The 15922-nt window shown below is 41.6% G+C and overlaps 1 protein-coding gene across 1 annotated transcript; it reads left to right on the top strand.

Moving 5' to 3' along the window:
* The first annotated feature begins 4265 nt into the window (after window positions 1–4265).
* Window positions 4266–13694, top strand: LOC126387490 (receptor expression-enhancing protein 5-like). Its single transcript, XM_050039993.1, has 4 exons — window positions 4266–4358; window positions 4452–4585; window positions 11255–11348; window positions 13532–13694. The coding sequence occupies exons 2-4, from the start codon at window positions 4471–4473 to the stop codon at window positions 13677–13679; spliced, it is 357 nt and encodes a 118-aa protein (XP_049895950.1). The 5' UTR covers window positions 4266–4358; window positions 4452–4470; the 3' UTR covers window positions 13680–13694.
* The last annotated feature ends 2228 nt before the right edge of the window (window positions 13695–15922 follow it).

The following is a 15922-nucleotide window of genomic DNA, read 5'->3' as shown; positions in this document are numbered from 1 at the left end:
TGCTGATGATTATGTAGGACAGTGTTGCATGGTTGCTTGTTACAGCATGCACCACCCCCAGCATTCAGACATATATTATGATTACTGCTTTGTGTTAGGCCAGGGGTGTCCAAACTTTTTTGAATGGGGGCCAGATAAAACATCATGAAAATACCTGGGGGGGCAACTGATTCTCGTATCAAAGGGTTTAAAAGAAAAAAAAGAAATAAAGTGAGACAAATGCAACCATTTTTATCTTTTAATGAACTATTACTACGTGATGCCTGTCTACAAAATGTATGATAGTCCTTTCATTGTGAGGTGAAGGGTAAAAATGCGAAGTGATCTTGCTAGATTAAACATTATTGTGTAAAGGGCCACATATGGTATATTTTGAAAGTCAAGCCGAGGGCCGATTAAAATTGGTCTGCGGGCCACAATTGGCCCCCAGGCCAAACTTTGGACATGTCTGTGTTAGCCTATTCATTGTTTTACAGCTGGGGGCCCTGTGACCTAAATAAAGGTCCCGCACCACCAGACTCAGAGACAGCTTCATGCCTCAGGCTGAAAGACTGTTGAGCCTCTGAGCTCTAAACTCATCACTCTGGTCACTGTCACTTTACTTTACATGTCACTTTACCTTTCTTTAAAGTAAACTGTTTGCATACGTTATGCATAAAGTGCCCCAGGAATGAGTCCTAAAACCTGGAGATGAGTCAGCACTGAGCACTCCCTGTTCCCTCTTCTTAAAGTTAGTGGGGTTTTTTAAATGGGTTTTTGGTTGTTTGGATGGTTTTAAGATGCCTGCATTTATTTTCTACACTACTGTTTGCTTTGGCAATTTCTTTGCACTGCCCTGTACCTAATGAATGTGATTGTTGCCACAGATGTCCTACACATTCTCAATAAGAATCATTAAAAGGAAAAAGTGTACCTCTGAAGGATGTCATCAATTGAAAATGATCTTTATTAGCCACACTTATACAATCTGTGTTAGAAGTGCCTTCAGTCTGCAGCACAAACCTTTTTCTTTTTAAATTATTTTTATTTCACATTTCCTTGTGAACATAGAGACGATGGTATGAGAGAACATAACAGAAGAAGAGAGAATAAGGAACAACGAAGAGATAGATTGACAATGCCAGGGGTTACAATCAAATTGTGATACAGACATATAAAAAAATATGCAATAAAATTATACCAAAAATAAATTAACACTATAATATAACCATAAACTTGGAGCACACATTTAGGGTTTTCACAGCTTTTCTATTGCTTGAGGTATATAAAGTCCTGATATAAGATTCTGCTTCTCTTTTGAGGGTACGGAAAAAGGGTTTGATTGATAATACCTTACATTTATGGATATAAAACTTAGCCAGCGATATGATGAGATTACACAGAAATAAACTCATTTTCTAGGTCTTTCCTATAACATGTAAACCCAAACAGTACATCCTTAAAGCAAAGTACAAAAACATCACAGATATACACCGATCAGCCAAAACATTAAAACCACTGACCACTTATTTTGTTCCAATGCATTGTTCTGCTGCGAAGCCTTTGGTTCTGGCATTCATGTGGATACCACCTGACATGTTCCACCCACTCAAACACCGATGCAGACCCCTTCATGGCAACAGTACTCCCCAATGGCAGTGGCCCCCCTAGCAGAAAAAAGCAACATGCCATACTCTTTTCTTTTTGTTTTCAGTTTTGTTTTCTGTTTTGGATCTTTGTTGTTTTTAACCTCTGTGAGGCACTTTGTGTTACTGTTGTATGAAAAGTGCCATATAAATAAAGTTGATTTGATTTGATTTGATTTACAAAAACTGTTTGAAATGGCCTGTGGAGCGTGACAAAAAGCTCAAGGTGTCGACCTGGCTTCTACATTTCACAGGTCCCAATCTGCTCAAGGATTCTTGTGATGTGCCAGTACACCAGATGTACCCTTAATCCAAGGTGGGGCCCCCTTGGATTGCACTTGGCTGTCCTGCTGTGTCTGGCACCAGAGCGTTGGCGGCAGATCCATTTAGTCCAGTGGGTTGTTAATGGCACATGCCACAGATGCTCATTCAGATTAGGATCTTGAGGTCTTTGTCACATTCCTTGGGCCATTCCTGAGCGATGTTTGCAGTGTGGCATGGTGCATTATCCTGCTGGGGGTGCACTGCCATTGGGGAGTACTGTTGCCATGGGGGGGGTACTTGGTCTAGTGTTGTGTCGTTCGCGNGTTGGCGGCAGATCCATTTAGTCCAGTGGGTTGTTAATGGCACATGCCACAGATGCTCATTCAGATTACTGTTGCCATGGGGGGGGTACTTGGTCTAGTGTTGTGTCGTTCGCGAACAAATCGTTCAAAAGAACGAATCTGTTGAGTGAACGTACTGAAGTGAATCACTTCCGGAACTGATTAGTTCATTTCTCAGTTCAGTTTAGCTCAGTAGTGAGTGTGCAGGCCGGGAGTGAAACTGCCGTTTCGGTCCACATTCGCACATTTGCACGTTCGCATGGACCGAATCAGCAGTTCCACTCCCAATAACGCTGTTAGTTGTGGCAGTAACTAATACTTAGTTAGTTTTTAAATTCAGTAACTCAGTTACCGTTACCAAACAGTGCGTTACTCCGTTATTTTTGGCCAGGTTTTAAAACGGCATGCAGCATGCACTTGGGTCATCTACAACCAGGACGTACTCAGAGTATAGATGACACTAGTGCATGTGCAACAAGGTCGAGCCAAGACGAGAGTCCTAAGTCGATTTTTTTTTGGGGGGGGGGGGTAACTAAAAAGTTACTTTTCTCAGTAACGCATTACTTTTTGGTTTAAGTAACTGAGTTACTAACTGAGTTACTTTTTAATGAAGTAACTTGTAACGGTAACTAGTTACTATTTTTCCGTAACTAGCACAACACTGCTCGTGAGTTGCGAGGCAGCCAGGGTGCAGGGAGGGACTGCCTACCGCGTGACGAATCACTCGGTGAACGAATCACTCGGTGAACGACGGAACCCCGATCCCTGAGTGATTCAAATCATTTCTTCTCAGCAATACACTTTCATAGGGACCGTTTTCTCCAAGCTAACGGCTAATGTAGCCAGGAGTCGAGCCACATGAACACAATCTCACACCTCCCCATTGTTTTAACAGACTTAGTTTCCAGATAAACAAACGTAAAACATTAGGCTGGCCAGTAATGAGACTCAGCACTCCCAGAAGCCGTGAACTGAATTGAATCATGAATTGTTGATACAGCCGTGTATCAGCTCAGTGAGTCGGACTAGGCAGTACACAGTCAGGGCTCCTCCCGCCAAGCAGTGAATGATTCAGTGAATGAATCTTTTTAATGAACTGATTCTAGTGCTTCATTAACATCTAAAGAACAGCTTTGCCCATCACTAACTAGGTCTGCAACAGTGTTTGAGTGGGTGGAACATGTCAGTTGATTGCCAGAACCAAATGTGTCCCAGCAGAACATTGTATTGGAACAAAATAATCAGAGTTACCCAATTCATCTGTCAGTGGTTTTAATGTTTTGGCTGATTGGGCGGCAGTAGCTCAGTCCAGAGGGACCTGGGTTGGGAACCAGAGGGTCGCCTGTTCAAGTCCCCGTCCTGACCAAAATATCGAGGATGGACTGGTAGCTGGAGAGGTGCCAATTCACCTCCTGGGCACTGCCGAGGTGCCCTTGAGCAAGGCACCGAACCCCCCAACTGCTTGGAGCGCCTGTCATGGGCAGCCCCACTCTGACATCTCTCCATTTAGTGCATGTATAGGTCCTGTTTGTGCATGTGTGTGTTCAGACCTGTGTGTAATTGACAACAGAGTGAAAAAAATTGAATTTCCCCTTAAGGATTAATAAGATTAAATTAAATGATTAATTAAATCAAAAATATATCCTCCTGAGACCTGTACTTTTGTTTGGTATGCATTTTTAATTTCTTCTAGCTATTTGGGATTAGTTGGACCTGATAAGTATAAAACACTAAACACTGTCAACAAAAATAAAGTCCTAATGTCCTCAACCAAGACAATAATCAACTCCCAATGTCTTTTAACGAGCCGATGATAAATTCCTAGTGTATTCAAAGACGTGCTTTCTAATTAACAGTGTCTTAGCTTGTTATTGTTGCTAAAAGTGGTCACATTTGTTTTAAAATACACACATTATTAATCATAAACGAAGTAGTACCTAAGTTTGGAGAGTCTGCAGCACAGACCGTTGTTTAATCACCTGCTGCAGTGAACGTTACTCACCGGAGCTCTGTGATTGGTCAGCGGGTTGACTGCTAAACTCCGCCCCCCAACTGCCACCGCAACTCGGCGGAGTCAGCAGCACCCAGCCATCCAGCGGCAACTTTTCGGGCAAATCATCAACCCAAGGTAAGCAAAATAACCCCGTTACTTCTAATATGAATCTCTCACGCATCGACACGTTTGACATTTTGTCTTCTGTGCGGCGTGTGTCGGTGACAGGCTCAGGAACAGCCCGAAAATGAGTCACTTCAAGGAGCGCTTTGTGACTCTGCTCCATGAGAAGAACTTTGTGACAGATCAGTTGGCGACGCTGGAGCAAAAAACGGGAGTGAAGAGAGAGTACATCGCCGTGGGTATGTTACAAAAAGACAAAAGAGGACTTTATGTCATGCTTGTGTGTACTTTTAAAGTGCCGGACGTGGTAGTGGACTTGCTTTGGGGGGTTTCACGTCTCCTCGAAACACTCTTCTTCATGTTAAAGTAGCAAACAAGCCAACTTTAGCTAGCTTAGTTTAGCTAGGTTGCTACTCAGTAACTGGCAGCCGGTTGTGGGCACACTGTTGCGTGAGTGCTTGTCTTCTCAGTGTGGTTTCACTTCCTGTGGCACTGATAGCTGCCTCATTTTATTACCCTTCGCATGCTCGAATACCAAAGTTCATCCTGCTCAGACCTTTATGCTTCATTACAAGATAAGGGTTGCTATAAAACCATAATCCACCTCACACACACACACACACACACATACACACCTATTTCAATATATTTCTATTGGAATGAACTGCCTCTTGTAACCCACCAGCAGCTGGCCTCAGGGGTATTTTTATCACGTCCTGAAATATCCAGTGCAATGCATAGATGGAAGGGGATTCTAGGATGACTGGTTATTCAACTGCAGGCTGCTGTCAGTTAGCTTTTGGGATTTGTGTTTTGACACAGCTCTGTTGACAGTTTGCACAGTGCAAGTCAATAAAGGCCAGACCAGCACCTCAGGCTATGTAGTCAACATTTGTCTGATATGCCGCATAATTACAGGAAACATGTTGGCCGGGATGACCTACATTCAAAACCACTGTGTTTACTCAAAATTGATCTACACACACATTTGTTCACAAAATAATATAGACCAATTTCAAGGTCACAGCAGATGTGGACGAAGGCGGTGTGTGTAGAATGTGTTGTCGGTGTTTGTTGTTTGCAAATAGCCCTGAGGAGTTTTTGTTTTTTCAGTTTCTAGCTTGACTGATATTTGATTTTAGCGGCCAGTATTGATAAGTGAAAGATTAAAAGCTGATATGTGAGCAGATATTTATTTCTAACACACAGCATTTCAGATGAGGATTGCTTGGTTGCTCACCTGGCAAAGCATGTTCCATTAAACACACATTTTCTCACTACCAAGTGAGCTACCTTAACCTGGTAGCTCACTTGGTATAGCACGTACCACTAACGCTCAGTCCTTAACAAAGCAGCCCTGGTTCAGTTCCAGCCGTGGCCCTTTGCTACATGTCATTCCCCCTGCCTACCCTGCCTCTGTTCAGCTTTCTCCATCCAATACAGGCAGAATGCTCCACTTACCAAAAACAAAACGATTGGTAAGGATCCTTTAAATTTGATTTGCACTAGGTTGAGACATTAGACAGCTGAAAAGCACACGTCTAACTTGTCTCAGGTGGACAAACAATGTAAGTAAAACACGCTAGAGCTGAAATGATCCATCCACTAATTGATAAGTTGATTGACAGGCAACAATTTTGAAAATGGATTCATCATTTGAGAAAAATAACAGGCAAAAAACGACAACCATTCATCCAAGATTTGCTGCTTTACGCTGTTTTTCATGATTGCAAATTGACTATCTTTGGGATTTGGACTGCTTGTTGGACAAATTATGACATTCAGAGACGTCAGCTTGGACCCTGGTGAACCACAAATTATATTTTCGCTGTCTTCTGACATTTTGTAGAACAAACAATGAATCAGAAAAATAATTGGCAGGCCAGACAATAATGAAAATAGACGTTTGTTGCAGCCACACTCCAGACTACCCCAAACATATCTCTGGTATTTGTGTTCTTCAATTTCTTGGTGCTTATCAGCCAACATTTCCTGTGATACAGATGTGTCTGCGACAAGCTTATAAGTCAGGCGATTTTTCAATCTGGCTTTACCCGACATCAACCCCTCTGAAGTATGGCTGAGACATAATGCCCTCTCAGGATTAATAAAATGATCATGTGATCAGAAAATGTAAATTTACCAGATGCAGTTGGTGTCAGATACAGCTCAGTCAACGTACTTGTCTTGTCTTTTTTCCACACACACACACACACACACCACCAAACTGGCTTGCAAAACAAATATTGAGGATTGTATGCAAATATCACTTGACTCCTCTCTACCCTGCATTTAGCAGAAAGCAGAGCCACACAGAGCAGCCAAATTACACCTTGACCTGTCCAATTTGCAGAAGTGCCCAGTTAGTGTCGTGTTAGCTTGGTAGTAAGGCAACAGACATTCATTTGATACCTTGGCCACATTGCAGGCTTGTTACAAACATGTACACAGATAATTAGTAGCATACAAGACATTCCTTCCTGTTGCCTCACTAAAATGTAATGTTGTAGTTTGCCTTGATCCCAGCATGTCAGCGGAACAGAGTTACAAAACGGCATCCCTTAAACAGTCCTCTGTTAAGCTGAGAAACGTCTCAAGTTCATGCTGACTCTTGTGACACTCTCAAGTGGGAAGACTAATGTGCTGACTGGAGTAGAGAGGTTTCTCTGTACTGTGTGTGTGCAGCCGGACTGACTGAGTGAGCGGCCGTTGTTCGTTAGCTTCATGTTTTTAAAGCCAACTTCAGCCCCTCACCCACTGTACTCTTAACAATAGGTTTTTGTGATGATTTGATGCGAAGAGGAACTGGAGTTACAGCTGAAATACAACTCCTGCAACTCTAATGAGTAGTTTGAGTCATAGATTACAGGGTTACACAACAGGGTAGGGGCTCCTCTGCCCAGTTTTTCAACTACGAGGACATGTGTTTTCATTTATGGCTGTAAAATCTGTGTCGGTCACATGGATGCATTGTTGTTCAGGAGTTGCTTACTCACAGTACAGAGCCAGATGGATCCTGCAGTCAGCTTTGTATTATTCATCATTGACTTATTAAAAATGTCAGTTTATTATTTCACTATTGGGAGTGTTGCTGTGCAGACTGTAGTGTCTAGTGTCAGCCTTTGTCTCTAAGGGGTCTTCCATTTCAACCAGCTCGTCCAGTTTTCCCTTCATTGGAGAGAGATGGGCAGACTGGGAATTGCATGGACATTTGTATATGAGCTGGGACAAACAAATGAGATGTAAAGAGCAGGCAATGGTTAGAACAGAGTCAAAGGCTTTTAGTGCTCGGAGTGCCGTGTGACCTCATTATGCCTGTGGCATTTCTGGTAGTTAAATTTTATATCAACAGTTGAGCTTTGCATAAATTTGATTCATACAAGGTATTACTTGTATCTACAGCTGCTTGAGGGTTAGACGTCATTCCCCTAGTCCCGTTTTACCTTCAAGGGTCAGTGTGTAAGTTTAAGGGAGATTTAGTGGCATCTAGTGGTGAGGATTGCAAATTGCAACAAGCTTTTGTAATTGCAAACGTCTCCCGATTAGAATTCCTTCAGTTTTAATTGTTCAGGAAGTTTTTACCAGGAGCTGAAGAGGTCTGTTTCTCTCCAGAACAAAGGTAATTAAAACTGGTTAAAACTAGGGGTGGGCATCAATTTTCGATTATCGATGATTGATTGTTAAGGCTTTTGATCGATCACAAATAATTTTGATCGATAGTCGCAGTGTTTCCCCTACAATGCCTGGCATAGGTCCGGTGAGCCGCCGTGCCAACGAGACCACCCGCCCGGCGAGCTGCCGTGCCAACGAGACCCTTCCGCCCGGCGAGCACGGCAGCTCGACGGGCCTACGAGACTCCCGCCGGACCTATGCCAGGCAAAAAATCGACGGGCCTACGAGACTCCCGCCGGACCTATGCCAGGCAAAAAATCAGAAACAGACGGAGGCTCCCCTCGGCGGCTTCCCTTGAGGCCTCTGAAAACACTACGCCACTGAAAGACGGAGGTTTTGCTGAAAACTGAAGCCTATAACTCTGGCTGGCAACGGTTGTAAACACCCAGGGGTGAACTGCGCATGCGCACCATTCTTCCTCTTTGGCCTGGGGGGTTGAAGCTCAAAACTGGGGCAGCTGCGCTCTCTTGCGGCGACAGTCTGCACTGCACTCTTTTGTTTTCTCTCTATTGAAATACTTGCTTATCAATTAATTGATAATTGATTGTTAATTTTTTTGATGATCGAATAATGAATTTTGATCGTTTGCCCATCCCTAGTTAAAACACAGAATAAAGTAATTTCACGTTTCCCCAGTGCCTGCTATATGTGCTTTAGGGCTGCCCCCTAATAGTCGACCAAACATTCGCCGACCAGAAAGCTCATTAGTTGACAAGATTTCATTGTTCGCTTAGTCGCAGGGGAAAAAAAGTGAAACTCTATTTGGAGCTGCACCTTGTCAAAATAAATCAAAACCTATTTGAAAGGACAGACACAGGAAGAGGCCACGCTCAGCAGTCAGACAGGAGTCACGTTACAAACCAATCACAGCCGACAGATATCTTTCCCTTTTTCCGAAAAGTTGATCATGTTAGTGCAGGGCTACCCAGAGCTTTACACCTGTCCCACAAACAATAGGCCTACACACTTATAAACAGCGCCTGGAAGAAGATCGGGAAGTAGCTTGAAGTAGCTACATGCCCATTAGCCCACAGCGTCATTAACAGGCGGCTCGCTCAGTGTGTGACGTGCACTTGTAGATAAAATATAGGCCTATATTAATGAAGGTTCATTAGTACGGTTTTGTATTTCTCTGTAATGTAGCACAGTGTTAACAATGTTACTGATACTATTCTTTCTCACATCTTCAACTCAAACCATTGTGTTGCCCCGCCCAAAATATATCATTTAATAATTAAATTAATATCGTAAACATGCGGGCGACTAGTCGACTAATGGCCCCAAATGATGACTATTGGTCGACCAGGAAAATTCTTAGTCGGGGGCAGCCCTAATGTGCTTACCTTTTTTGTCTGATAACTTATTGTGTGCTCACCTGATTTCTGTTCAGGAGATTTTTACTGGGAGCTGAATTATTAGCAGAGGTCTCTTCCTCTCCAAAACAAACAAACCTTGAATTCAAAACCAGTATAAACACTGTATAAACCAGTTTCGCGTTTTAAAAAAGTCAGTGTTTCTCCAACGCTGCTCGTCACAGAGGGCCTGCTTACTGCGGTGGCTGACATAGAAATGCAGATGGCCCTATCCAAAGCCAATGTTTGGTTTGTATATATAAACGGCTCAATCTCTAAGTCAACGAAAATGCAACGGTTACTATTTTTAGGTGACTAAGAAAACATTCTTAATATATTAGATTCCATTTCTGTTTATATATCCTCCTAAATCCTACTCACTGGACCTTGAAATCTGTCAATAGATTTGCTCGACAACAGAGTTCCCTGAAAAAGGTTTGTTTTGTAGGCCTGGGAGTGATTCGAAGAAGGAAACTATAATTAAATGTTAAGAAAAACACGCATTTTGAAACATGGTACTTTTTGAAAATACAAAGCAAGAGAAACTTGCAGAAATCAATAACTAATGGAAGAAGTGAGTCGGCCAAAATGCCTGCCCAGACTGCAGTTTATTTGCTTTAAAGTCAGCATCTTGCTGCCAGCTAACCAGCAAGCTGTTTAAGCCTCTGAGGGATTAAGCAGTGCAGCCAACTTACTGTTGTTAAGAGCAAGCAGCATACAGTTCAGTTCATACAGAGCTGATTGTACTGCAGAATTTCTTTGACGAGTTTGTGTGTAGTTCGTGTCAAAACCCTGTCAGGTGAAACATCTTGCATACACAGTGCCCTCTTCATTAGTTACATCTGTACAGTTCATTTAGAGGAAAAGTTGAAATTCAGTTATGTTTAGTCATAGTTAAAGGTGGTGCTGTGCTGGACTGCATTGCAATGGGATGTCTTTATAACTTTTTAGCCCTCACTATTTGCACAAGAACATCAGACACACCTCTAAATGTAATGCAGCCCAATGCACCATCACTATGTTGTCTTTGCTAAAATATACAATTTAATTAACACGTCTGTGACAGTGTCAACAAAACTGAACATTCAAGGAGTGTATATTTTGCTTTGCACGTGTGCAAATGAAACAAAGGCTGCAACTATTCACTTCATTATCGACAAATTGCAAAGAGCCCAAGGTGAGATCTTCAAATTGTTTTTATCCGACCAACAATACATGTCCCAAAAATATTCACATTACTATTATATGTGACAAAGAAAAGCTTCAAATGCAGCATTTCTGATTGAAAAATGACTGTAATGAAATAACTGATTATCAAAATGATTGCAGATTGATTGAATAAATCGATTCATCAACCTTGCATTTCAGCTCTAAATGAAACTATTATTATTAAACTATTATTTTAAGTACTGCAAATGTTTATACATTCTATGTGGAAAGCCGTCTGCTTGCAAAGGCATCTAGTAAGATTGCTTTGTACGCTGCACACACACACTGTAATGGTAATGCAAATTTGAAGTTATTAAAAAAAACCACTGGCATTTGTGGAATCTGTCACATCCTCTTGGTGTGTAAAGGCCCGGCTGTTTCACATGACTGTGTGAGCTTTGCAGTGTATTAAAAGTCGACTCTCCCACTGGCTGAATTTGAGTACAGTGTTTGACTTGTGTTTCTTTGCTCCTCCTGATCCTGGTGCAGTGCAATCCTGACATCCTGCTATCACACACACACACACACACACACACACACACACTGTTGACAACAAATTTATGGAGCTTGACATTAGACACATTTGTTGAGTAAATTGATAACGTCACCCTCCTCTTCCTGTCCCGCCCTCTGCTCTCACATCACCGCCGCCTCTCATCTTTCTCCCCCCTGCAGGTGTCCTGAGTCTGATCGGGCTGTACCTTCTGTTTGGATATGGAGCCTCACTGCTCTGCAACCTGATTGGTTTCGTCTACCCAGCATATTTCTCGTATGTATGACGTTGAGCTTATTTCAATGCCAAATGAAAATGAATGCATTTAGAATATGCAAAGGGTAATAAACTTACTATTATTTCTTTACTTTATAGACAGTTATTTTCATACAAGTGCCAACCAGCACACATTTTGATTTTTCTTCACCGTTTAATCAAAGGTTTAGAGACAAAGCGCGTTTACGTCCTGCCCCCACAGGAGGGGAAAACAATTCAACGCTCTCCGTTGACTTTGTATTGCGTGAAGGTGCCCACTTGTCATTAACTCCCACTAGCAAACACACAAAAAATGCCTAAAGCTGCTTTGTGGTGGGATGCACTACCAACATGGTTAAAAATCCATAACTGAGTTTTTACAAGCTGGCGAACCAAAAAACGGAGCTTTTAAGCAATAAGACGTGAGGCATCAGCAGGAAGATAAAGGAAAACTATAGGATCCTAACACTCCGTATGCCTACGTGCCGCAAGCGTTTTGCTAATTAGGCCAGACAGACTGTAGAGGTTGAAGCTAACTAAGCTGTGTAATGCCTGGTTTTGATCTTTGTTAGCTTAAATGATGATCGTCCCATTCACTTAAGCAAATAGAATTGAATATTAAAGTATGTCACCACTGGACATTCAGTGGGATCGTGTCTCCAAGATAAGCAAGGTAAGGTGAGGGGACGCTGAGATAGACCGACAATGTTGAGTTTGTCAATGTAACTTTTCCTCTCTGTTAAACTCAAGGTGACACAAGGTGCTAAGATAGTCGTTTGACATGCTAAAATCTATTGTTTTAAGTAGCTACAGGCATTTTGTTAGCTTTTCAGCCCTTGTTTGCATATTGTGGCACCAGTTGTTTTCCCCTCCAGTGGGCATGGAGTGTGACTCGTTGCGCTCTGTCTCTGTGCACAATACCAAAGGTTCAGAGCTGACACATATAAATGGAATGCAGCTATTGTTAATAATTAAATCTCATTAACTACACCTGTGCTTGTCCTGCTATGGCATGTTAAAATATGTTCCTTTTTAAAAAGGCCTGTATTACAGGTGAAAATGGATCAAACATCTAATTTATTTTCTGACATGGATGTTTCTTTTTAAACCATGAGACAATCTCTGTTTTCAATTGTTTTTTTCCCCATGTTCAAGTAAAAGTTAGAAGACAGTGAAGTCTCTATCTTAATACTCACATGCCCATTTGTACATTGAACGATTTACTTGTCACTGCAATCATTCATCCACTCCTTACTGGCCATAAAGTGGTCTTTTCCTACTGGTCTTTTTTAGTAGACAGTTCTCTTTTTGTGTTACAACACAGCAAACAGAGACTTTTTTTAACTTAAAAGACTGCAACTGTGGAAATTCCCCTCTTGATGTGGCTAACTTTGATTACGGACACCTCATATTACTTCTGAATCCATTTTTGCACCGAACAAGACTGTGGATTTTTCTAACCCATCACTAACATTGGAGTTTTGTCAGGGAGGGATTACTTTATCGCCAGTATGGAGCGGAGGACTGATTATCGTGGCCACGTAGAAAAGTTCACTCAGTAGAATGCCGGCTGCCACCCGGGCTGATCACAGCCATTTTAGCAGAGGCGCCAAAGTGTGTTTCAGAAGCACCCCAGAAGCTAATAAACATACACACCCTGTCTATTTTTAACGGATTTAGAGTTCTCCTGCTAACAGGCACTATATCTGAAATACAGATGCAATATAATTATTATTAGGATGAATGTATTTGAAATAACAAACAGCCAGATTTTTTTGATCAATGTCGTTCATCCCTGGACTTTTAATGGAACAAACAGGCCTTAGTTGAATGTTCAAAAACATGTCGAGTACATCTCCTACTTCATAAAAACATTGGAAAGCCTTTGATTTTTTTTTTGATTTTTTTTTTTTTTGTCGAAAACTGCATCGTTCTTTTGTCCTCTCTTTTTTGCACATTGAAACCTTTCAAACACATTACTACTAGTCTGCTACAAATATGTCATATATACAATGGCGTGCTAAATTACATTCCCATACTTTACTTTACAAGGGCCCCACCCTTTCTTTAAAACCTTGTCACACACTTTTAAAAAGTCTACAGGATACCTTTAAATGCACCTGTGGTTTCAGACTTCAAGTGTTTGCAGTGTGTACTATTGATGTTATGACCTCTCACTTGAGATTCTCCTCCTGTCCATTCAGCATTAAGGCCATCGAGAGCAACGTGAAGGAAGATGACACACAGTGGCTGACCTACTGGGTTGTTTATGGACTCTTCAGCGTTGTCGAGTTCTTCTCTGACATCTTCCTCTTCTGGTTCCCCTTTTACTATGCCGGCAAGGTAGGCTGACCTTTTCATTTGTAGGCTGTTTCCTTTTTTTTTTGTATGGATGATATTTGTTTTGTTTTTTTACACCTTATTGAGTTATCTCTCCTTTTTTTTTTATTCTGTATTATCTTGCCAGCTATGTCTGCTTTCACTGTAAAACCACAGGCAGTCACAATGTGTTGAATCACATGAGTGCTGTACTCTGTCACTCTGGGCGTCTGTACATTGTAGTTTTCCAACAGCGCACTCTTGTGGATAATTTGAAAATGAAAATGAAGAAGACCGTCAGACATCTGCTGTAATGCAGTCCCATACTTCATAATGGGTTTTGAATGTTGTGTGTTTTCACTGGAAAAGTGTCAAACTAGTAAACTAGTAGGCTAGTCAACTAAGAAAAAAAGTCAGTACGCAGTCTAAACAGGCTCAATTTTTAATGAAGTATTTTTTTAAATGTTGTAAAACCTATGAAGTGTATTGGTTATAACATATGTTGTTCCTGTATTCTAACTGCCCAAACTGTACAGTATAGATATGAGTATATACTAGTGCAAACTGCACATACAGGATTTTTTGGGCGGGCCTGACATCATGGCTCAATGGCACACTGGAGCCATCCTTAACATAACACCTCTCCTACTATATAATAACTAATGTTGTTTAAGTGATGCATTGCATCACCATTTTGTTCACTTCCTGTGTGTAAGTAATGAGTTTGCTACATTCCACAAGCTTCCTTACCTCTTTCAGTCTAATGAATACATGAATTAAGAACTCTGTTGAATGCCACAATCATGAACACAAGCACAATAGTAGGGCTACACCCCAATAGTCAACGTTCGTCAACCAGAAAGGTCATTCGTATGCAAGATGTCATTGGTCGCTTAGTTGCAGAAAAAACAAAAGTGAAACTCTATTAGGAGCTGCAACTTGCCAACATAATCAAACCCTATATGACTGGACCATTTGGGAATTAAATTTGAAAGGACAGACACAGGAAGTGGCCACGCTCAGCAGTCAGACAGGAGTCATGTTACAAACCAATCACAGCCAACAGATATCTTTCCCTTCTCCTGTAAATATTCAGTCTGATAAATACGGAAAAGTTGATCATGTTAGTGCAGGGCTACCCAGAGCTTTACATGTGGCCCATGGACGATAGGCCTACACACTTTTAAACAGCACCTGAAAGAAGATCAGCTCTGCACTCAGGATTTCAGGTAAATAAGCTATACGATGCTTGTTAAGGTTGTTTAGCAACCTTAGGCGCAACCTGCCACCGCACTCTTGAAAGCTGGCACAGAAAAGGCACAAGAGAAGCGCCCAGTGCCAGACCGCGTATTTTCCAGGTGGCCAAGAAGTTGTATGTGTACAGCCCCTAATTTCCAGGGCTGGTACCTGCGGTTATTCCACAGGCTAGTTAATAACATGTCAGGCAGGAAATCCAAAGTGTGGGATCATTTTGAGAAGGTGAAGGACGAACCCAAGGTGATATGTAAACTCATCTTCATTGGTCGACTACAAACATGACGTATCATCTGAAACATGGAAGTAGCTACATGCCCATTAGCCCACAGCGTCATTAACAGGCGGCTCGGTCAGTGTGTGACGTGCACTTGTAGATAAAATATAGGCCTATATTAATGAAGGTTCATTAGTACGGTTTTGTATTTCTCTGTAATGTAGCACAGTGTTAACAATGTTACTGATACTATTCTTTCTCACACCTTCAACTCAAACCATTGTGTTGCCCCGCCCAAAATATATAATTCAATAATTAAATTAACATCGTAAACATGCGGGCGACTAGTCGACTCATGGCCCTAAATGATGACTATTGGTCGACTAGCAAAATTCTTAGTCGGGGGCAGCCCTACAAAATAGCCGTCACAAATATACCTTTCAGCCAGATCAGCAGCTGCTGCTGTGCTGTGTTACTGGGTTAGCTGATATTGAGAGTCTGTCACCTCTCAGCGGCACGATCTTCAGCTCAGCACCTTCAGCGGACATGCCCTCAGTGTTTCAGAGCAGATAATACAATTTTTTTTTTATTGTGAAACCTTATTTTATTAACTTGACAATTGTTTCTAATCATTCACTTTTGGCCAGGTGTTTTTTAACGCAATTTTCTGTGGTGTTATAAACTCAAAATGCATTTTTATTTTTGCTTTACCTATACTTCACTGGGACATGGCAACACCCATTAGTTGCAGAGTAAGTATGTATTATCATCATTTCATGTCCTTTTTGACGTGTAAAATGAGGTT

This window comes from Epinephelus moara, unplaced genomic scaffold (genome assembly GCF_006386435.1).
Source record: "Epinephelus moara isolate mb unplaced genomic scaffold, YSFRI_EMoa_1.0 scaffold506, whole genome shotgun sequence".
In the NCBI taxonomy this organism is placed as follows: Eukaryota; Metazoa; Chordata; class Actinopteri; order Perciformes; family Serranidae; genus Epinephelus; species Epinephelus moara.
The sequence above is the reverse complement of the archived record's forward strand: the minus strand, read 5'-3'. Positions and strand labels throughout refer to the sequence as shown.